At 40.2% G+C, this 23,601-nt stretch overlaps 1 protein-coding gene across 8 annotated transcripts in view; it reads right to left on the bottom strand.

Moving 5' to 3' along the window:
- The window catches only part of STAC (SH3 and cysteine rich domain), a 157,465-nt gene that overhangs the window by 32,788 nt on the left and 101,076 nt on the right, over nucleotides 1–23,601 (bottom strand). For all 8 annotated transcript variants that reach the window (XR_004676757.1, XM_034991870.1, XM_034991861.1 and 5 more), the window contains 3 exons: nucleotides 12,655–12,733; nucleotides 2,020–2,084; nucleotides 89–177 (listed from right to left, as the gene is read on the bottom strand). Coding sequence is in view for 7 of the 8 variants with exons in the window: in XM_034991870.1 (XP_034847761.1) it covers nucleotides 89–177; nucleotides 2,020–2,084; nucleotides 12,655–12,733 (233 nt within the window). In the remaining variant the exon portion in view is untranslated. The remainder of the gene's footprint in view (nucleotides 1–88; nucleotides 178–2,019; nucleotides 2,085–12,654; nucleotides 12,734–23,601) is intronic.

Here is a 23,601-nt window from a genome sequence, read left to right as displayed (position 1 = left end):
GCACTAATTGAATTCTTTTTTTCACATGGAAAACACTGGCTTTAAATTGTCTTTCTTTCTTTTTTCTTAAAAAAAATTTTTTTTTTACCTCATTTCCAAATCTTCATTCTCCTGTGGTACAAATTTGTACAAGGCAACATAGGTGTTCATCTGTAATGGTTCTTTGGAAAGAGATCCCTGGAAGAGAAAATAAAAGACAAATGAGAGAATAAAGGAGGAAAACAGAAAATGAATTAAGTGAATGCAATATAATTCTAGGGTACGGATCATGAGTGTTAAAATATCTAACTATTATTTGAGGCTTTGTTTCAACCGTAGGTTTATCTTCAATTTCTTAGCTAAGTTTGATTTCATTAGAAACCACAACCAATTATGTAGAAATCTGTCAGAAATAACTGCGAATTCTTCAAATAAATTTTTTCTCTGCTACTGTTGTTCACGAAAGGTGACAGGCTTAGCCCCAAGAATGGGAATATTCGCGCTATAGAAATAGGGACATATGAATAGTAAACAACTTCCACTTCCTAAAATTGACTTTTTATCAGTTAGCCTAAAATTTGGTATCTAGCCTATCAAAGGGACTCCGGTATAGTCAGGGGCAATTAGTTCAAGCATGTTGTGAAAAAAGCATAGTTTTTGACATCAGACCGATTTAGTTTCTATCAAAGAAGCACCATCTCCTGACCATGAAACCTTGCAATAATGGTAATAAAAGCTACCATTTTTGATAGCTTACTGTGTGTGCCAGGCATTATGGTACATGCATTAGCACACTTGAACCTCACAACAGCCCCCCATTGTTGTCCTCAATTTATAGGTTATCCAAGAGTCTTATAAGTGTTATATAAATATTACCCATTATTATTATCCAAATATATGTCAATGCTATATAAATGTTTTCACTTTGTAATATATAATAAACACAAATTATATAATATACAAAATGTATAATATTACTATTTTATAATACACAATATAACATAAGCAATATATACACATATCACTATTTAACACGTTATATATGTGTATGTAAAATTATATATACAACGTATAATTGTATAATATATTTAAATACATAATAATATGGATAAACATATACTATGTAAGACATAAAGAAAAGTTGTGAACAACTATGACTCACTCTGTTATCCAAAGCCCAAGTACCTTATGTTATATACTTCTGTCCCAGTCTATCTTGTTCTAATTATATAGATAGGTATTTATAATTATATAATATTATATATAAATGAGCATAAAATGTAATAAATATATACCTACATACTATAACATATGGTCATAATAGATTGTGTAATTATGTAATTTACACATCTTACATTATATATCAATTTGTATATAACATATACAATGGTAACAAAAAGTATACAACACAATACTTGTCCTTCTTACCTTTGATGCACTGTGATAGTTCTGTTTAGCGACATCTATCGGTTTTATGCTATCTATGCTATGGCACGTTATGCTACATTATTCTTTTCTGTTCTGTTCTACACTCTATTCTGTTCTAGCACCTACTAACTTGATTTCACAACCCACTTAGGTAGTGACCTGCAGTGTGATCTAAGGACCTTGCCTGGTCTGTCTTCTGCGACATCTGTGACAATTAATAGAGGGAATTCTCACTAAAATGGAGTCAGGAGGTTGGGCAGGGGGAGCTCTTACGCCCTATTACTCGTAGTAGTCAGTTTAGACCTTGCTCTGGACACTACGTCAGCTACTACTTTACTATCCCAGCAGGAGGAGGGAAGGAAAACGGCTCAGCCAATGAAAATCCACTATATTTAGCGTGCCTAGTTTCCTCCAATGGACTTTTTGTTTATAATAGTCTCCCCAATTATTCCCCTCTTCTCTATAAAACAGCTTTTCCCTTCTTTGCTTGGTGGGATTGCCTATGGTTTTGCCTTAGCTTACTTGTCTTGCATTGACATTTTCTGCTGTTTCTGAATAAGCCTGTATTTTGCTGGTAAAACAATTTTTTAAGGTTAACACAGCGATAAATACCTGGTGGTTTATGTTCTTTGCTTGGTGTCTGAAATCGTCAGTGCCATTTTCTGGATAAGTAAAAACTGAAGGAGACAAGAAAAAGCAGGTGCTTTATGAATCCAGTCACCATGTTTTGGAATCATGCCTGGAAGATGTGGCTTTATGTATTCCCTGTTCCCTAGCTTCTACTCTCCTCCTCACTGCCTTTTCCTCATCTTAGTGACACAGCTTTCATGTCATCTTCCACGTGAGGCTTCCCCTGCGCCCCCAGGTGGCATTCCGCACCACCTCCTCTGCATGCCCACACCCATGTCCATGCCTCCAGCGAGCATGCATCCTCCTGAATACTTGGCAATTGTGTTCACAACTTGGCCTTATTTGGCAGCGCATTTCCTTCATCTTTGAAACAATGTTATTCATCTGTTGAATGTATCAAATCATTTGTTAATGGAACAGTGAGTGAGGGATGGCCAAATTGTATTTGAATGACCTTTTCTAAATACCAGATTCTTTTATCTATTTTCAATATCTTGATTCCAGTTTCTTGATATCTATATTCTATTTTGCACATTAAATTTATTTACTTATGCACATTTATTTATTTGAGAGGGGGGCGGAAAGGTCAGAGGAAGAGGGAAAGAGAATCTCAAGCAGACTCCCCACTGAGTGCTGAATGCAGAGCCCCATGTGGGGCTTGATCTCACCACCCTGATATCATGACCTATGTCCAAATGGAATGGACTGAGTCACCCAGACTGAGTCACCCAGACACCCCTAAAGCTTTAGTTTTAAACTTCAAAATATTTCCTGGATCACTTATTGTCAATGCATTGGGACTATTATTCACAATAGAAAACAAGTAGTGGTTTCTCATTTAGTTTGTTTTGAAATATGTAATTCTTTTCCTTTTGCATTTAAGCAGCCACTCTGTGGTCTTTAATAAAGAACAAAGCTTCCCCAAATGGGCAGGAGTTTTCACTGTCCACATGCACAGCTGGCGGAGATCCCTGATGGGTATTGGGGGGCTCTGCCTTAGCTAGTTCAGTCAGCCACATTCACCCCAGTGACCAACGTGACAGCCTTATTCCCCCCTGCATGTATCTGCCTCAAACAAAAATGTGGCAAGTGTTTCCAAGTGTGTACAATAGAGTTTTGGTGTCTAACCTACCAGCTAGATGACTTGACATTTAAAAAGAACACATTGCTGCTTTCTTCTTCCCTTTGGTCTCCTTTCAGATTATAAGGAAATATCAGTAAAGGAGGAGACACACACCACAGAAAACTCTATAACCTATTTTAGTTACTGCATTGACATCTCCACTGTCCTTAAAATGAACTCAATAACTGTGATGCAGAAAACATGCTTCAGAACAAGAGCCTCTGTAAACGTACTGATGCTCAGTAAACATCTATTCTCCACAGTTTATAGTTCCAGAGCCTGTGCATGAAATTCCATGATTCCTTGGAAGCCTAGGCATAAATATGCAGTCATTGGACGAACTCTGGTTTGTAGGTAAGTGGAAAATGATCCTATGGGCCTTGTCTGCCTCAATATCCAGCTACTCACTTTACTAATTTGAACTGAGTGGAGGCCAATGATACTCTTCTTTGGGATTATGTGATTCCCTAAGAGCTTGGTGTAAATATTTGATCCCATAAGTATATAAAACTGGATACTTCTAAAAGAATATTGAATATCTGCAGGAAAAACGTAGAGACTGTTCCTAGAAAATTCTTGATTGGACTTAAAAAAGGGAGACTTCATAGGCTACATATCAGTTTGAACTGATTTTACAATTTTGCAATTTCACATTTTAAGCTTTTTATTGAATATCCATTAGCCATCTGGTTCAAAATATGTACCAGTTTTGTGAACTATGCCGAAAATTATTTGAAGTGACTCCAAATGTATTTTTAACTATATGACTGAAAGCAGACCACTGCAAAAAAAAAAAAAAAAGATTTAAAAACCCATTCCTATGGGCTATTTCTAAGACTTTGATTTGAGGGAAAAAGAATAAAGAAAGGTAACTATTTTACTACAAATATATACTTTTTCTGCTTGGTGCTTTAAATTTGTTTTATTAAAAATTATTAGGTTGCTGATTTCACCCAGGACAAGTACTCAGAGAATATATCCATTATGCAGACATATTTTCTAATGTTACGGAAGCAAATGAAGCTTTAGTTTCTGCCACATCCTCAAAGGACTTTCTTCTTTTCCTTTTTCATATTCTTTTTCACTTTGTAGTGCTGTGAAGACCATGTCCACCACTTCATTTTCTAATGAGATGGTTATCTGGTTTTTCTTCTTCAAGCTGGTAATGTACAAGTTATGTTACTTGCTTATCTAATACAAACACATATGTGCATCCCTGGAATAAATCTAACTCGGTTAATTCTGCATTACTTTTAAAAAATAATTATCGGGGGCACCTGGGTGGCTCAGTAGGTTAGGTGCTTTTGGCTCAGGTCATGATCCCAGAGTTCCAGGATTGAGCCCCGCATTGGGCTCCCCCCTCAACGTGGCATCTGCTTCTCCCTGTGCCCCTCCCCCAGCTAATGGTCTCTCTCTCTCAAATAAATAAAATCTTTAAAAAAATTATTGGATTCAGTTTACTAAGATTCTGTTTCAGATTTCTGCATCCATATTCAGGATGGAGACTAGCCAGTGATTTTCCTTTCTCAAGCTGCCTTCAATTGGTTTTGAGGTCACAGACTAGCCTGATAAACTAAGTTAAAGAATATAGCAGCCGTTCTTCCCTGCAACTTTTTCATTTTCCTGAAAGAGCTTACGTAATCTGGAAAATTTCCATTCCTTAAATATTTGGTTGAGTTTACTTTTAAAGTTGTCTGGGCCTGGTATTTTCGCTGTGCAAAATTTAAAATATTGACTCATTTTCTATTATGACTAGAAGCAAATTTAAGTTCTCAGATCTTCTATTTCTTCCTGAGTCAGATTTTGGTCATTGATCTTTTTCTTGGTATGTGTCCATTCAAAAAGGTTTTAAAATTTATTGGCATGAAATTGGTCATAGGATTCTTTTATTTTCCTTTCAATCTCCGTCATAGTCATCCCTTTTCATTATTGCCTTTCGCTTCATCTCTTTTATTCTTAAAAACATTGTTAGTGATTGTAGGGATGCCCGGGTGGCTCAGTTGCTTAAGCAACCCGACTCTTGAATTCAGCCCAAGTCATGATCTCAGGGTCATGAGACTGAGCCCCTTGTTGGGTTCTGTGCTGGGTGTGGAGTCTGCTTAAGATTCTCTCTCTCTCCCGGGGTGCCTGGGTGGCTCAGTCATTAAGCATCTGCTTTCGGTTCAGGTCATGATCCCAGGGTCCTGGGATCAAACCCGCATCAGACTCCCTGTTCAGGGGGAAGCTTGCTTCTCCCACTCTCACTCCCCCTGCTTGTGTTCCCTCTCTTGCTGTGTTTCTCTCTGTCAAATAAATAAATAAAATCTTAAAAAAAAAAACTTAAAAAAAAAAAAGATTCTCTCTCTTCTAGCTCGTGCTCTCTCTCTCTCAAAAAAAAATTCTTAGTGATTTTGAGTTTTATTTCTTTTTTTTAAAGATTATTTATGAAAGAGAGAGAACACTCATGTGAGCGGGGGAGGGCAGAGGGTGAGGGAGTCTTCAAGCAGACTCTGCACTGAGTGTGGAGCCTGACGTGGGGCTTGATCTCAGGACTCTGAGATCATGACCTTTTTATTGCTTTCCTACTGCTTTTTGGGGACTTATTCTATTTGTCTTTTTTGACTTCTCAAATATGATGCTTAGGTTATTACTTTTTGGGCTTTTTATTTTTTAATAGAATACTTTTATTTATTTTTTAAAGATTTTATTTGTTTATTTGAGAGAGAGTGAGCACATGAGCAGGGGAAGGGGCAGAGGGAGAGGGAGAAGCAGACTCCTGGCTCAGTGGGAAGCCTGAGGCGGGGCTTGATCCCAGGACCCCAAGATCATGACCTAAGCCAAAGTCAGATGCTCAACTGACTGAGCCACCCAGGTGCCCATAGAATACTTTTAAAGCAAAATATTCTAGTCTCAATTTAGCTACATCGCACAAATTTTGATCTGTAGTGTTTTCATTATGACTTAAGTATATTCCAATTTTCATTATAAATTCTTTTTTGACACATGAACTTTTTGAATGTATGTTTTAATTTTCGAAATGATGGGTTCTTCTATATCTTTTGGTGATTGGTTTCTATCTTATTTGCATTATAGTTAGAAAGGTGTGTTCTCTATAATATTAATTCTGTGGAAATTTATGAAGCTTTTTTTATGGTCTAGCAGGTGATCAATTTTTATAATTGTTCCGTGTCCTTAAAAAGAATGTGAATTCTCCATTTGTTAGATGGAGTGACCTTTTTAAGTCAATTAGACTAGGATTGTCAAATGTGTCCTCAGATTCTCTAAATACTGAATCATTTTATATATCTGCTTTGCCAATGACTTGAGAGGCATGTTAAAACCTCTCACTGTGAAGGGGAATGTCAATTTCCCTAATGCCTCTATTAATTGCTCCTTGAGTTCCTGTCACTTTGGGGCTATATACGTAGACACGAGTTTAGAATTTATATCTTCTGATGAAGTGGACATGATCATATAATGATGCTTTTTTTCCCCCTAGTAATGCTTTTCTGATTTTAATGCCTATTTTTTATACATTAATACAGCTACACAATCTATCTTTTGCCTTTTAAAATATATGTATTTTTTTTACTTTTAAACTTTTTATATCCTCATGTTTTAGACTGTTATAAGTAGTCATTTAAACAATCCAGTGTGTAAAGCTCTTTTATCTAGGGCTTAGTTAATTTACATTGATTTTGATTACTGATAAATTCAGATTCTCTTCTAGCATTTTATTTTGTATTTTCTATTTGTCTCAAATTTTCTATGCTTTTTCTTCTACTTCTGTGCCCTCTCCCCTTTCTTCTTTTTAGGTTATATGGCTAAAGCTATTTTTTTAATCTTCTAGTGGTTAGTATAAAAATTTTATGAGTTATATTTAACTTAACAAAATCTAAAGTGAAAGAATATCTTTAATTTCCTTCTAGTTAATATGAAAATCTTTGAATGCCCATTTCTTACTTAAATACCCAGTATTTCAGTTAGTGTTTTATTAACAACTTTTTGCTAACATTGTTATGTTTTTATGTAGCCAATGTTCACTTGGTTCTTTCTTCATGCTTCATTCCTTGCTCCTCAGTCCTTCCTCTGAGGTCACATTTTCTTCTCTGAACTATATCATTTTGAAATTTCTTGAGTGGATCTTTCTTCACTGCACTGTAGACACAGTGTTGGTCTGAATATATATTTTTGAAAGAGTTTTGCTTTTGCTCCATTTACAGTACTATCTTAAGAGTTACTTTTCTTTTGGATTACTGAAGGTACTGTTCTACTGTTACTTGGTTCTATTGTCACTTACAAGAAAGAGTTGTCTGTCTAGTTTTCATTCCTCTGCAGGTAATCTGTCTTTCAGTCTGCATTTAACATTTGTAATTCTGCAGTTTTGTTAAGATGGGTCTAGGTATAAATTTCTGAATTTGAGGAATGGTGTCTTTAATAAATTTTGAAACATATTAGCTACTATCTTCTTGAATATTGTCTCTCTCCCATTCTCTCATTATGTACCTTTTAAGTGTCAATTAGATGCATGTTGGACTTTCCTGCTCATCTTCTGTGTCTCTTTCAAGTCATGAATTCTATTGGTTTGTCTCCCTGGCTCTACAGTAAGAAATTTCTTTGCCTATGTATTCCACGCCACTAATTCTCTCTTCAGCTATATCTAATATGCTATTAAATCCAACAAGCAAATTTCTTCTTCTTTTTTTAATTTCTAAAAGTTCTGTTTGGTTTTCTTAAAATTTGCCTGTTCAACTTTGATAGTGTCTTACTCTTTTGTTGTGTGTTCTAGTCCATTTTTTATATCTTTAAATATATATAACTATATAGTTAGATATTTCTTTTTTTAAGATTTTATTTATTTCTTTGACAGACAGAGAGAGAGAGCACAAGCAGAGGGAACAGCAGGCAGAAGGAGAGGGAGAAGGAAACTCCCTGCTGAGCAGGGAGCCTGATGTGGGACTCAGTCCCAGGACACTGGGATCATGACCTGAGCTGAAGGCAGATGCTTAATTGACTGAGCCACCCAGGCATCCCTAGTAAGATATTTCTTTATTTGATAATTCGAACATATATAATCTCTGAAGTCTGATCATAAAAAAGGTGGTTTTGGCTAGCTCTTACACATGGTAGCTCATTTTCTCATGTATTTGGTGTATTTCAATTTTTAGCTCATGTCCTTTGGAAGTTCATTTGTGGAAACTTCTGAGGTCTGGGTTTAAATTCTCTTCCTCCAGAGGCCATTTGTATTACTTCTGCCAAATGTCTGGTGCATTTATCCAACTGGGCCACTTTAAAGAAATTCAACTAAAATTTTAAATTATTTTACTTTGTCCACAGAGGTAGTATGAATTCAGGCCCTAAACCAAATTAAGAGTTTCTTCCCTCCTTTGTTTTCTCTTTTTCTTTCTTCCTGCTCTTATTCCATTTCTTTCTTTTCTTCCCCACTTGAGTTAAGGCCAATATAGCATTTTTCTTTACTAAATTCCTCTGCAGGGCATTCTTTTTTCCTACTGCTACTAAGGGTGCCTTTTGGGGTATCAGCATTTTCCCAAAGGGCCTCTCATTGAACCTATTACTCTGCCTGCTAGCCAGGTCTTATTCCCTATTGACCATATAAGGAGCTTATTCTTCCCCAATCTGAGGCCCCAGGGATGTGCAGAATAAACAATAGCCTTCACCTGCTTATGTCTCTGGATTCATGCTTTATTGTCATTTCTAGATTCTAAGGAATTGCCTTATGTTGCTGCCAGCTCAGGCATGCATTAACTGGAACTTTCTTTTTAATTCTTTTTCCCAGCAATTTTAGGTGTGCTAAAGTAGAAAAAAATTTCTCTAAACATCCAGCCCTCCACATAGCTGGAAAGAGAGTCCTCTATGCTTTTAAAAAGACCTTTACCTGCTCTAGATATGAGACATCTAGATACTAGGGTATCTGTCAAAGAAGGCATTAAAATATTTGCTTCCTTTTCTGGGTGACAAATCAAAATGTGAGATATAAAATCAGTGCATGTTAAAGGCAAGGATAAATTTTCCAAATCCGAGCTTGCTTTTTTCCTTTCTGGGCAAAATTTCTTTGCTTCAGTGAAAAGTAAGGTATCATTGGGCTTTGTAATATCCTCCAGTGGATGTGATTAACCCAGTTCTTTTTGAAGAATATTTCTAGGTATTTGTCTTACTTATGTTCTCTTCCCTCTGCTTCTCTTCCAGGAAATTTATAATCGCATAGAAGTCACACTGAAATGCAATTATTGAAGGCAGCCAATAACGTCATTATTTGGCATTTTGAGCTGAAATAGGCAGTCTAGATTTTACTTCTCCCTTTGCTCATCACATTGCTTCAAGTGGAGTTTCTGGCCAAAGGTGAAGACAGCAACTCTCCCCTCTGTATTTCTGATGCATCCACAAATAGTGTTGAAAACAACAACCAGAAACAGTCAGACCTGCCCAACATCTTTCATGAGAGAGAAAACAGAGACTGCATGCTTGGTAAAAAAGAAGGGAGTATGAACTGTAACCTCTTCCAAGGTGCCTTTGGAAATCCTCCTCAAGGATTTTGACATGACACTTGGCTGGCAGAAACAACACCTGTACGCACTGTGTAATTTTTAGAACATAAACGAAACGTGTCATGCAGAACAGCTTGTGACCGGAAGCCAAGTGCTGCTTCTGAAAAGCCAGCACCCTCCATGCCATGACTGTGGGGAGACCAGTGGGAGCCTGGACACACAAGCAGGGTGTTTTCTATGCGTTGTTTCCCAAACTGCATGGACAGGGGATTAAATCCAATCACAAGAACATGTTTTGAAGCAAACTGCTGCATAATTAATCCCTCCAGCTTCCAAGGGTGCATTGTAAAGAAAGCTATTGCTGATCAAAGGAATAGCTAATAGATCCCCAAAGCTTTACAGAGGTTTATTGCTTGCTAAGTTCTTTCAACAGATTTCTTTGAATGAGGCTCTAAAAATGCCTCTTAACATAAAAGAAATGGCAAATATTCAACTTTGTGTCTTTGAGTGTATTACATCTTGCCTCAGTTTCCTTATCCACACAGTATGTGTTTGTGTGTGTATGTATGGGTGTTGTGTGTATTGGAGGGGAGGGAGTTGGACTAAACGACTTCTCATCCTGCTTCTTGAACTTTAATAAGATTAATATTCAAATTATCATTCTACAGCTCTGGAAAGGCCTGAGGTTCTGCATTTCTATCAGCCTCTCTAGTGATGTCCAGGCTGCTGGTCCATGGGCCACACTTGAGAGTGGAGAGGCTCTAGGTTGCACCTTTGACACTTGATGACTTTATGATGAATTTATTACAAGCAAACATGCTTCACTTTGATGATTCTCAAATATAACTCCTTCACATAAAGACTTATCAAAGACCACTTTCTGAGTAAAGAAATCTCCAGGGCAAACAGAGACCTTAACTACTTAGGAAGAGGTGAACAAGAGCACCAATATTGCTGGCTGGGATGCCTGAGGCAGAAAGGTAAGCAGTAGGCATATGCCGGGAATGATTTTGAAGACTAGAAAGTAAGATTTACTGACAGATTGGCTACAAGACGTGAGAAGAAGGGTGGAGTCAAGTCTGATGCCAAAAGTTCTGACCTGGAGTAAGACTGACTAGCAGAACGGAGTTCCTATTTACTGAGCAGGGACAAACGGGGAAGAGCCGGTTGGGGTGGGTGGGTAGGTGAGTGAATGATGAGTGAGTTAATGTCACGATGCCTGCTCCGCATTCAGATGGCCGTGTCCAGTGGGCGATAGGCATCTGGAGGCAGCAGAGGGGACTGAAGTTTCAGATTCATCAATGTATGTATAGTATTTACATTCATTATTTCATTTAATGATCACAGCACCTTATGGATTCGGTACTATCATTATCTTCATTTCAGAGATGAGGAGATTGACGCAGAGAGACCAGGTCATTGCTTTGAGGCCACGTGACCACTGAGTGAAGTCCAGTGGTCAGCCTCCAGAGCAAGGAGGGGCTGAGGACCAAATATGTCCATGCAGTTAGTGATGAGCAATTTGGTGAGACGTGTCAGGGAAGGATGTAGGCAGAAGTCAGACTCAGAGGACAGAGCAGCTGACCAGACTTGAAGTGTTAACATGAAGATCTGGCTTAATACCTGTGTCTGGTGCGTTCGTGCTCAGATGCTGAAGAATTCTGGCCAAATTCAGTTGCCGTATCTGCGGTGTTAGACAGACTTGGGCTGGGTGGCCCTGTAGCATTACTGCCCCGCTGTGAGTTTCCCCTGGTGGCGGGCACTCTAATTTGTCTCTCTAATGACACTGCTAAGTGCTCAGTGAATGTTTACATTGATCTGAAAGTGCAGTTTTCTCTATGTGATGCCAAAGAATCCTTAGCTTAGCAGTGCACTCTAGCAGATGTGAGTGGGCTTGGCAAGGGGGCCATGGTGAACATTGATGCTTATTTAGGAAGGAGAATCACAGAGGATTCTCATGTGGGAATCACAGAGACACCGTCCTAACTAGAGAAGAGACTTAAATGAACTCCTAGAGCTAAGGAAATGGAAGAGATACCTTATAAGACAGTTGCTGAGAAAGCAGCTTTGGGGTACTGAATGCAGACCTTCTGCTTCCAGTCTGGAAAGGGCAGAGGCGACTAGCCAAGTGAAAAATCTACCCAAGGCCGCACATCCCCATGCTTCCCATGCAGGGATAATTTCCACCAGGAGAATGCATTCAACCCAGGTTAACAACGCAAATCAGAACCCGCAACTTGGCTAGGTTATGAGAGACCTGAGGAGAGCCTGGTGACTCAGGTACTTTTGCCAGTCATAGTAAATACTTCATAAATACCTTTTGCATAAATGAGTGGAGATTAAGTAGTTGCTGACATCAGAAAGGCTCGGCAAGATTCCTCCATAAGGGGCTGGTTGTTTCTTTAAACTCTGGTTTAAGAGGTTCTTTCTTAACGTTAGCAAGCAACAGTATGTAGTTAGCATTCAATAAAAATTCTAGAAATGATTGTTAACAAGGGCCTAAGCCATGAGAAAATGAAATAACATCTATATAGAATATTTGGCTAGATCATACAGATCAGTTTTTGAGTCTTAGGTATCTGTGCTGGGGAAGAGCCACGTGTGAGGCTGGTACTCACCTGGCAACCTCACCACCCACCTGGTCTGGGGTACTTCAGCTGTAGCAAGGGAGTGGCTTCTTTCCAGAATGGTTTGCTAATCTAATGTAGGTCAGTGGGGGAAATGATGTATTAACAAAAAGATCCAGAAGTGACTCCTAGACCCCAATGTAGCTAAGTCCATAAGGGATGAGAACTCAGGGAAAGTTGCAGTCAAATCACGGAGAACCACTAGGAATTATGCCCAGTTTCCCTCCAGAATACTGAACACCTGCTCAGACTGAATTCCAGAGCTAGCAGAGAAAGAAGAGAACTGGAAGTCAAGTTTCCCTGGCCACGGCCCAGGATGAGCAGTGCCCTTCACATCCCTGCTGGGGGTATGCCTTTCCCCCGCCCCCGCTCGGTCACTCACCACTGTTGCTGCGTTTCCGTGGGTCATACCCACCTCCTGGCCCGTCAGGTTCTTCAGGAACCTCCACGAGATCTGAAGTCTTAGAGAAAAGAGGGAACAACACGGAATGAGCAAAATCCTTTCAGTGGGCCAACTGAGCAGAGAAATTCGACGTCTGTAGAGGAATCAAGGTAGAATTTGCCTGACACTGTCTGAGGAATCCAATCACTGATCTCTTGTCTGTCTGGCTAACTTCAGAGAGGCTGTGTGTTCCCTCGTGGGTGCTATAGCTCCCTTCCGGTGTGTCTGTAGGCTTGGGGGGCAGGGGGCACATGATAGGCACTCAGTGAGTGTTGAATGAATGTCTAGATGCACAGGTCATAGTCAGGCTTCTTCCCAGGAAGACGCAATAGAGAGAAATCAGAATTCCTGCCCATACCCTGTCATGTCAAATTCTCACTAACACTAGAGCTCTTTTATAGGTGAATTTTATATATACAGTCCCCACGATGGTTCAACTTATGATTTTTTGACCTTACTGTACGCATCCAGTAGAAACTGTACACTGAATTTTGAATTTGGATCTTTTCCCGGGCTGGAGTTATTCGGGACTATCCTCTTTGGGGATCATGAGGGCGGACAAACAGCAAACAGTACACTGACAACCCTTCTGCACCCACACAGCCATTGTTTGTCACTTTCAGCACAGTTTCAATCAATTACATGAGAGAATCAACACTTTATTATCAAATAGGCTTTTTGCTAGATGACTGTGCCCAAGTGTAGGTGAATGCAGTTGTTCTGAGCATGTTTAAGTTAGGCCAGGCTAAGCTATGATGTTTGGGAGGTTAGCTGTAGTGAATGCGTTTTGGACATAGGATATTTTCAACTTATGATGAGTTTATCAGGATGTAACCCCATTATAAGTTGAGGAAGATTTGTATTAATTATAGGGAACAATTGAGAGATGCATTACCTAAGTATGAGTTAAATGTTGTTTCCCTTGCTGCAAAATTATTTATGTAATACTTACTCTGCCTTTTCTTTTCTTTTAATATGAGAAGCCATAGTCATTCTTCCGCTTTGGTTACAGAAATAACAACAACATCACTCTAAATGGCTAATGGTTACTGATCGTTTATCATGTGCTGTTTTATGTAAAATTGATGTATCCATTTATTCTTCACAGTAATCCTGTGACCTACTTTTCAGATAGGAATGTGGAGCCCAAGGAGGAATCAGTAACCCTTCTTGAGGTCCCACAGCTACTAACTGTCAGAGCTGAGTATGAACCCCTAGTGTTGTCTCCAGAGCTCGTGCACTTGAGCTTCATCCGGGGGTGTGCTGGAGAGACTCAAATGAGTCTTCAGGGCCATCACATTGGGAGCGTGAAACAGGCCTGGGTGGGAATATTTACACCATGGAAATTGGCAAATGCTGCAGATCAGGGTCTGGCTCCAGCTGGTGGTTAAACATTTATCAGCACTCCACTGATTGCCTCTATCAAAGGACCAGATGCCCCGGCTTTCATCTGCATGGCTCCCACCTCTTTGGAAGAGGAATTTAGGGGGCCTCAGAAGAGGGTCGCATTTTGAAAACAATTTGTTTACAACTTATTTCAGGGGAGCAAGTTTGCCTTCCCAGCCCTCTCAGTCAGCCCTAGAGCACTTTAGCACCACCCTCTAGAGGCTGATTTTTGTTATAATCTGGCTTTAAGCTTTTCCCCAGCTATTCTTACGTTCATGACACATCAGAAAGTAGAAAAAAAAATGTCACAGGATCTCTAAGTCACTTATTCCCTGCTTCTTTGAAGCTCACTATTTCTGAATAAAAGTTGCTATTATTAGGATCCTGGGATCATGACTTGAGCCGAAGGCAGACACTTAACCAACTGAGCCACCCAGGTGCCCCTGTGGGAGAGTTTTTAACTACAAATTAAATTCTTTAACAAATATAGGGCTATCCAAGTTATCTGTTTCTTCTTGAGTGATTTTTGATAGTTTGTGATTTTTGGGTAATTTGTCTGTTTTATCTAAAATGTAGAATTTATATTTTTGGGGAAAAGATGGCGGAGGAGTAGGGAACTCTATTCCAATTGGTCCCTGGAATTGAGCTGGGTATCTACCAGACCACTCTGAACACCCACGAAATCAGCCTGAGATGTAAGAAGACAGATCTGGATCTCTACAAACATAATCTCACAGGCGGTTGGTTTTGAGGTATGAAGCAGGGAGCGGTGATTCCACGGGCAGATATTGGAGGATAAACAGCAGCGGGAGGGAGCCTGGCCATGGGGATCCAACACTGCCAGTGAGCGATAGCCTCCAGCACTGGGACCAGGCACAGACTCGCAGACTGGTAGTGGCGGGGAAAGGACTTTAGGGCAGCGGGGCCACATGTGGGAACTGGGGGTGGCTGGCAGTTTTAGAAGCACAAAGGGCAGAGATGAGCCCCGACCTGGAGGTGAGGACTGGGAGTGCAGCTGAGGGGCACACAACCCAGGATGCCGCAGTTTATAGCAGCACAGACAGAAATGGAGATAATGTGGCCTGGAGAGCTCACTGAAGAACAGACTGTGATCTCTCTGCTCTGAGGCAGAGGGTTGGAAATGGTCTCTTCTGCTCTGACCCTCAGAAGAGATGTGGAAAGCTGCCAGAGAACAAAAGCCCCCCAAAACTGGTTTCCACTGAGCCCATCCCCCACCACAGGGGGCAGGGCAACTCTGCCCAAACAGGGTTGCCTGAGTAACAGTGCAGCAGGCCCCTACCCCAGAAGACAGTCTGGGAAACAAGAGGCCAGCAACCCTAAGGTCCCTAGAAAACGGGTGCATCTTGCTTGGGTTGTGGTCAATAATTTGGACTCTATACATTCCCTCAACCACCCCTCAACAGAATGACTAGGAGTTGTCATTCCTATTTCCAAAATAGGAAAGACTCAAAGATTATGACTTATGTCACAGATTTACAAATGGATTCAGATATAACCAAGATGTTGGAGATGGAATTCAGGCTAGCAATTGTGAAGACAATAGCTAGAATGGAGAAATCGATAAATGGCAACATAGAATCTCTAAAGGCAGAAATGAAAGCTGAATTGGCAGAACTTAAAAATGCTATCAGTGAGCTCCAATCTAATCTAGATAATCTAACAGCTAGGGTAAATGAGGCAGAAGAACGAATTAGTGACCTAGAAGACCATTTAATGGATAAAAAGGGAAAAGAGGAGGCCAGGGAAAAACAACTCAGAATCCATGAAAATAGAATCAGAGAAATAAGTAACACCATGAAACGTTCCAATGTCAGAATTATTGGAATCCCTGAGGGGGTGGAGAGAGAGAGAGAGGATTAGAAGATATATTTGAGCAAATCGTAGCTGAGAACTTCCCTAATCTGGGGAATGAAACAAACATTCACGTCCTAGAGGCAGAGAGGACTCCTCCCAAGATCAAGGAAAACAGGCCAATACCCTGGCATGTAATAGTAAAACTCACAGTATAACTCTTAGAACCAAGGAAATCATCTTAAGGGCAGTTGGGGGAAGAGATTCCTTACATACAGAGGGAGGAACATCAGAATAACGTTAGACCTATCCATAGAGACCTGGCAAGCCAGAAAGGCCCAGCAAGACATATTCAGGGTACTAAACGAGAAGAACATGCAGCCAAGAATAATTTATCCTGCAAGGCTGTCATTTAGAATGGCTAGAGAGATGCAGAGCTTCCAAGACTGGCAGAAACTGAAAGAATATGTGACCACTAAGCAGGCCCTGAAAGAAATATTAAAGGGGGTTTTATAAAAGGAGAAAGACCCCAAGAGTGATATACAACAGAAATTTACAGGGACAATCTATAAAAACAAGGTCTTCACAGGCAACATGATGACAATAAATTAATATCTTTCAATAATCACTCTCAACATGAATGGCCTAAATACTCCCATAAAAAGGCACAAGGTTGCAGATAGGATAAAAAGACAGGACCCATCCATATGCTGCCTACAAGAGACTCATTTTGAACCTAAAGATACATCCAGACTGAAAGTGAAAGGATGGAGATCCATCTTCCATGCCAACGTACCTCAAAAGAAAGCTGGGGTAGCAATTCTTATATCAGACAAATTAGATTTTAAACTAAAGATTGTAGTTAGAGACACAGAAGGACACTATATCATTCTTAAAGGGTCTATCTAACAAGAAGATCTAACAACTGTAAATATCTACACCCCTAACATTGGAGCAGCCATCTACATAAGCCAACTGTTAACCAAAATAAAGAATCATATTGATAACAATACGTTAATTGTAGGAGACCTCAGTACTCCACTCTCAGCAATAGACAGATCATCTAAGCAGAAAATTAACAAAGAAACAAGAGCTTTGAATGACACACTGGACCAGATGGACCTCAGATATACACAGAACATTCCACCCTAAAACAACAGAATACTTATTCTTCTTGAGCGCACATGGAACTTTCTCCAGAATAGACCACATAGTGGGTCACAAATCAGGTCTCAACTGATACCAAAAACTGAGATTATTCCCTGCATATTCTCAGACCATAATGCTCTAAAACTGGAACTCAAGCACAAGAAAAAATTTGGAAGAAATTCAAACACTTGGAAGCTAAAAACCACTCTGCTCAAGAATGTTTGGGTCAACCAGGAAATCAAAGAAGAACTTAAACAATTCAGGGAAACCAATGAGAATGAGAACACATCGGTCCAAAACCTATGGGATACTGCAAAGGTGGTCCAAGGGGGAAATACATAGCCATCCAAGCCTCACTCAAAAAAATAGAAAAATCCCGAATTCACCAACTAACTCCACACCTTAAAGATCTAGAGAAAAACAACAAACGATGCCTATGCCATGCATTAGAAGAGAAATAATTAAGATTAGAGCAGAGATCAATGAATTAGAAACCAGAAACACAGCAGATCAGATCAATGAAACTAGAAGCTAGTTCTTAGAAAGAATTAATAAGATAGATAAACCACTGGCCAGACTTAATTCAAAAGAAAAGAGAAAGGACCCAAATTAATAAAATTATGAATGAAAGGGGAGAGATCACGACTAACACCAAGGAAATAGAAACAATTATTAGAAATTACTATCAACAACTATATGCCAATAAACTGAGCAACCTGGATGAAATGGATGCCTTCGGGAAACCTATAAGCTGCCAAGACTGAAACAGGAAGAAATTGACAACCTGAATAGGCCAATAACCAGTAACGAGATTGAAGCGGTGATCCAAAACCTCCCAAAAAACAAGAGTCAGGGCCTGATGGATTCTCTGGGGAATTCTACCAAACATTCAAAGAAGAAATAATACCTATTCTCCTGAAGCTCTTTCAAAAAATAGAAACAGAAGGAAAGCTTCCAGACTCATTCTATGAGGCCAGCATTACCTTAATCCCCAAACCAGGCAATGACCCCATCAAAAAGGAGAATTTCAGACCAATATCCCTGATGAGTATGGATTCCAAAATCCTCAACAAAATCCTAGCTAACAGGATCCAACAATACATTAAAAGGTTCATCCTCCACGACCAAGTGGGCTTTATCCCCAGGATGCAGGTGTGGTTCAACATTCACAAATCAATTAATATGATAGAACACATTAATAAGAGGAGAGAGAAGAACCATATGGTCCTCTCAATTGATGCAGAAAAAGCATTTGACAAAATACAGCAGCCTTTCCTGATTAAAACTCTTCAGAATATAGGGATAGAGGGAACATTCCTCAAGTTCATAAAATCCATCTGTGAAAAACCCACAGCAAATATCATCCTCAATGGGGAAAAGCTGAGAACATTTCCCTTAAGATCAGGAAGATGTCAAGGATGCCCACTCTTGCCACTATTATTCAACATAGTACCAGAAGTCCTAGGAACAGCAATCAGACAACAAAAAGAAATAAAAGTTATTCAAATTGGCAAAGAAGAAGTCAAACTCTTTCTTTTCACAGATGACATGATACTTTATGTGGAAAACCCAAAGACTCCACCCCCAAATTACTAGAACTCATAAAGCAATTCAGTAATGTGGCAGGATACAAAATCAATGCACAGAGATCAGTTGCTTTCTTATTCACTAACAATGCAACTGTAGAAAGAGAAATTAGAGAAACGATTCCATTTACTATAGCACCAAAAACCATAAGATACCTCGGAATAAACCTAACCAAAGAGGTTAGGATCTATACTCTAGGAACTACAGAACACTCATGAAAGAAATTGAAGAAGACACAAAAAGATGGAAAAACATTCCATGCTCATGGATCAGAAGAATAAACATTGTTAAAATGTCTATGCTACCCAGAGCAATCTATACTTTCAATGCCAGCCCTATCAAAATTCCAATGACATTTTTCAAAGTGCTGGAACAAACAATCCTAAAATTTGTATGGAATTAGAAAAGACCCCAAATCGCCAAGGAAATGTTGAAAAAGAAAAACAAAGCTGGGGGCATCATATTGCCCAATTTCAAGCTATATTACAAAGCAGTGATCACCAAGACAGCATGGTACCGGCACAAAAACAGACATATAGACCAATGGAACATGATAGAGTGCCCAGATATGGACCCTCAACTCTATGGTCAAATAATCTTCGACAAAGCAGGAAAAAATATGCAATGGAAAAAAGACAGTTTCTTCAATAAATGTTGCTGGGAAAATTAGACAGCCACATGCAGACGAATGAAACTCGACCATTCTCTAACACCATACACAAAGATAAACTCCAAATGGATGAAAGACCTCAATACAGGAATCCATCAAAATCTTAGAGGAGAACACTGGCAGTAACCTCTTGGACATCAGCCACAGCAACTTCTTTCAAGATACTTCTCCAAAAGCTAGTGAAACAAAAGCAAAAACGAACTTTTGGGACTTCATCAAGATAAAAAGCTTCTACACAGCAAAGGAAACAGTCAACAAAACAAAGAGGCAACCCACAGAATGGGAGAAGATATTTGCAAATGACACCGCGGATAAAGGGCTGGTATCCAAGATCTATAAAGAACTTCTCAAACTCAACACCCAGAAAACAAATAATCAAGTCAAAAAATGGGCAGAAGACATGAACAGACACTTGTCCAAAGAAGACATATAAATGGCTAACAGACACATGAAAAAATGTTCAACATCATTAGCCATCAGGGAAATTCAAATCAAAACCACATTGAGATACCACCTTACACCAGTTAGAATGGCAAAAATTGACAAGGCAAGAAACAACAAATGTTGGAGAGGTTGTGGACAAAGGGGAACCCTCTTACACTGTTGGTAGGAATGCAAGTTGGTACAGCCACTTTGGAAAACAGTGTGGAAGTGCCTCAAAAAATTAAAAATAGAGCTACCCTATGACCCAGCAATTACACTACTGGGTATTTACCCCAAAGACACAGATGTAGTGAAAAGAAGGGCCATATGCACCCCAGTGTTCATAGCAGCAATGTCCGCAATAGCCAAACTGTGGAAAGAGCCGAGATGCCCTTCAACAGATGAATGGATAAAGAAGATGTGGTCCTTCTCCCTCTGACCTTCCTCCTTCTCATGCTCTCTGTCTCTCGTTCTCTCTCTCACAAATAAAAAAAAAAAAAAAGATGTGGTCCATATATACAATGGAATATTACTCAGTCATCAGAAGGGATGAATACCCAAATTTTACATCAACATGGATGGGACTGGAGGAGTTTATGCTAAGTGAAATAAGTCAAGCAGAAAAAGTCAATTATATGGTGTCACTTATTTGTGGAACATAGGAATAGCATGGAGGACATTAGGAGAAGGAAGGGAATAATGAAGGGGGTGAATCGGAGGGGGAGATGAACCATGAGAGACTATGGACTCTGAGAAACAATCTGAGGGTTTTATAGGGGAGGGAGTTGGGGGGATGGATCAGCCCAGTGATGGGTATTAAGGAGGGCACATATTGCATGGAGCACTCGGTGTTATATGAAAACAATGAATCGTAGATCACTACATCAAATGATGTATTGTATGGTGACTAACATAACATAATAAAGTAAAATTAAAAAAAATAAAATAAAATGTAGAATTTATGGGCAAAAAAAGGTTGCTATTATTATGTTAATTTAATCGTAGGAAACTGAAGATTATTCACAAACTAGCCAGCCGACTTCCAGAAAGTTTTTGAATTTGGTTTCTGCTGGCCTTCCCAAAGCCATTCAGCCTTTTATATTCCAGAATATTTGAAAACACATTAAAGAAACATAACGATTTAGAAACAGCCAGGCGGTGACTTCCTCACAATGTAAAGGCCAATGCCCCGACAGCCCTGGAAGAAAATAAATGCGTGGGACAGAGTTTGCTATGTGGCAATATGTTAGCTTTAGGACATAACAAAACTGCAAGAATGGCAAGTGGCTGAAGTTCATTACCATTTGACCCTGCAGGAAGGAAGCAAAATCATTTTAAAGTACCAATCAATTGTTTCTGTTTTCTTCATTGAAGCAAGTGGGACTCTGGGGAAAGAGTGAAGTGACAGATATTTAAGTACAATTTGATTTGTCTTTGTCTCCCTGCAGCCCTGAGAACAATGCCTTCACAGAGCACAATTCCGAGAATATTTACTGATAGAACCAGTGTCAGGAAGTTTAAATGGACAGTGATGAATGGATACCTTATTGACATTCAGAAAACCACGTCTTCTGCCCTGAGAACCAATCTGTAGGGGCCAGACATGGCTGGAAACAAAACCATTTCAGACAGAAAAGCAAACTGGACATCCTTAAATTGTCTCTCTGATGTTCTTGCTACTTCTACCATGAGAACAAACTCTGGAGGCTAACATGGTCATTGTCTGCTGCGGAGGGTCTGAGAACATTGTGAGTTTGACACAGCTCAGGATGCGGGGGCAGCCATCTGCTGCTGGGGTGGGAACATCAGGGCCATCCCTGGGGAGCCCCCATCTCTGCTCTTGCCTCCCTAGGTTGGCTTTCCATTTGCCTTTCCACGAATGCCTGCCTTAGATGAGCATGAGAGATGCAGGCACTGGAAGCAGATTGAGGAAATACCGGCTCTCCTCAGAGACAAGAGAAAGGCCCACTCAGCATGCAGGGCAAGTGGCCAGAGCAGTTTGTGTTTTTCTTTTGGGCAGAAAGTCTTGATTTGTAAGGGGTGATGGCTACAGGCTGACAGCCAGCTCTATGTGGCCCTGGGGGAAGTGATGGCCCTCCTTAGGCTCCTACGAAAGAAAAATGTAACATGGTATGTGGAGTGAAGGACATGATCTATAGATCAGTGGTTCTCAAACTTTGGTGGGCGTCAGAATCACCTGGAGGGCTAATCAAGCACACAGAGGCCCAGGCTTGTTGTAGTAGGACAGGGCCTTGATCTTTCTAATTTTACAAGGCTCTTCCGTGGATCCAGATCCCCACCAAAGTTTGAGAATCACTGGTATAAAACAACAGAAATAAGAAGGGAACCAAGAGTCCTCATGTTTGAGCAGCTTTGTCTAGTTGGGTAGGAAACTACAGGAGAGAGAGAAAAGCGAAATGCAAAAGGGAAAAATACCAAGTAATCTGCAAATCACTATGATTGATGAATTGGTTGCTATGGGAGCCCAGGGAAGGGGTACCCAACCCAGATCAGGAAGAGAGATGTTGTCTTTATAGAGGTAGAAACAAGATGGGGGCAAGGCCCAGTAACTGGGCAGAACATGGTGGTCCAGAGAGCTACAAAGTATGCATGGAACTGGGGGCATGAGCATCAAAAGGTCAGGTCGATTTTGAGGGTTCTGAAGTCAGTCTTTAAGAATCCCCATTACTTTTTCCTCACTCTTCAAGCATTTCTTGAGCACCCACTAGGTGCCAGGGCCTGGTATAATGAGACGAATAGGGAACAGGGCCCCGCTGTACAGTCACTCAGTATCTAGTTCAGGAAAGAGAGGCAAAAGCAGAAAATTACATTGCAATCATCTCTATCTTATAAGAAAGGAATTTTTTGAAGGCCTCTGGGAGGAGCAACTCATTGTGCTTGGGGGAGTCTGAGAACTCTTCATGGGTTTGTGTCAAAACCAAGCTGTTCTTAAAGAACTTCAGCTGGGGGAACAGCATGTCCTAAGGTACGAATAAGTCAAAGAGCTTGGCATCTTCAAGGGAAGGTGGGTTTTCAGGGCAGTGACAGGCCTCACATGCCATGCTGGAGTTTACGCATCGTCGTTTGGGCATAAGCAAGTCAATACAGTGTTTCGATTTGGAAAACTGCACAAGGTCTTTCTTTAAAAGATGATAAATCTGGAGGTATTGATAAGAGTAGACTCAAAAGGAAGAGGGGAACACAGCTATTCCTTTGAAATAATCTGGGTGAGAGATGATGACATTCAAACCTCCAGCACTGGGGACAGAGACGAAGGGCACTTTTGATATACATTTCTGGGTTCTGAGTTAGAGGACCTGATCACCAGTGGCGCATCATTTGAGCTTGGACATGCCAATTTAGAGATATCTGTAGGACCTGTCTGGAGGTTAGGACTAGAAGTATCTAAGGAGTCATCAGCTTGGACATGGTGGTAGGACCAGAGGAATGTGAATGAGACAACCATGAAGAACTGGTGGCACAGGAAGGCCAAGGCAAAGCAGAGCCCTGGGAACATCCCTGACTTAAGGAGTGACTGGAGGACACATGAGAGGAGACAGGCTGAGCAGGACAGCAGGGTGGAACCCTGGAGTGAGTCCAACCTCTTACAGAGCCCAAGAATGGGCCCCATGAATGGCCTGGGAAATGTCCTCAGAGAACATATTTACCTTTCTAATGGATTACACCCTTGTTTCATTTCGTCATAACTCAAACCCAGCCAAGGGCTAAATGCTTAATGAAAATTAAATATCAGCAACTTCCATTTATTGAGTGCCAGGCTCTGTGCTAGAAACTTTCCTTATATTCTTGTTATCATCCAGCCCATGTTGCCAGAACCAACATCATCAATGGGACTGCCA

This window comes from Mirounga leonina, unplaced genomic scaffold (genome assembly GCF_011800145.1).
Source record: "Mirounga leonina isolate KUSES-001 unplaced genomic scaffold, KU_Mleo_1.0 Mir_115, whole genome shotgun sequence".
Lineage (NCBI taxonomy): Eukaryota > Metazoa > Chordata > Mammalia > Carnivora > Phocidae > Mirounga > Mirounga leonina.
Note: the sequence above shows the minus strand (reverse complement) of the source record. Positions and strands in the feature narration are given on the sequence as shown.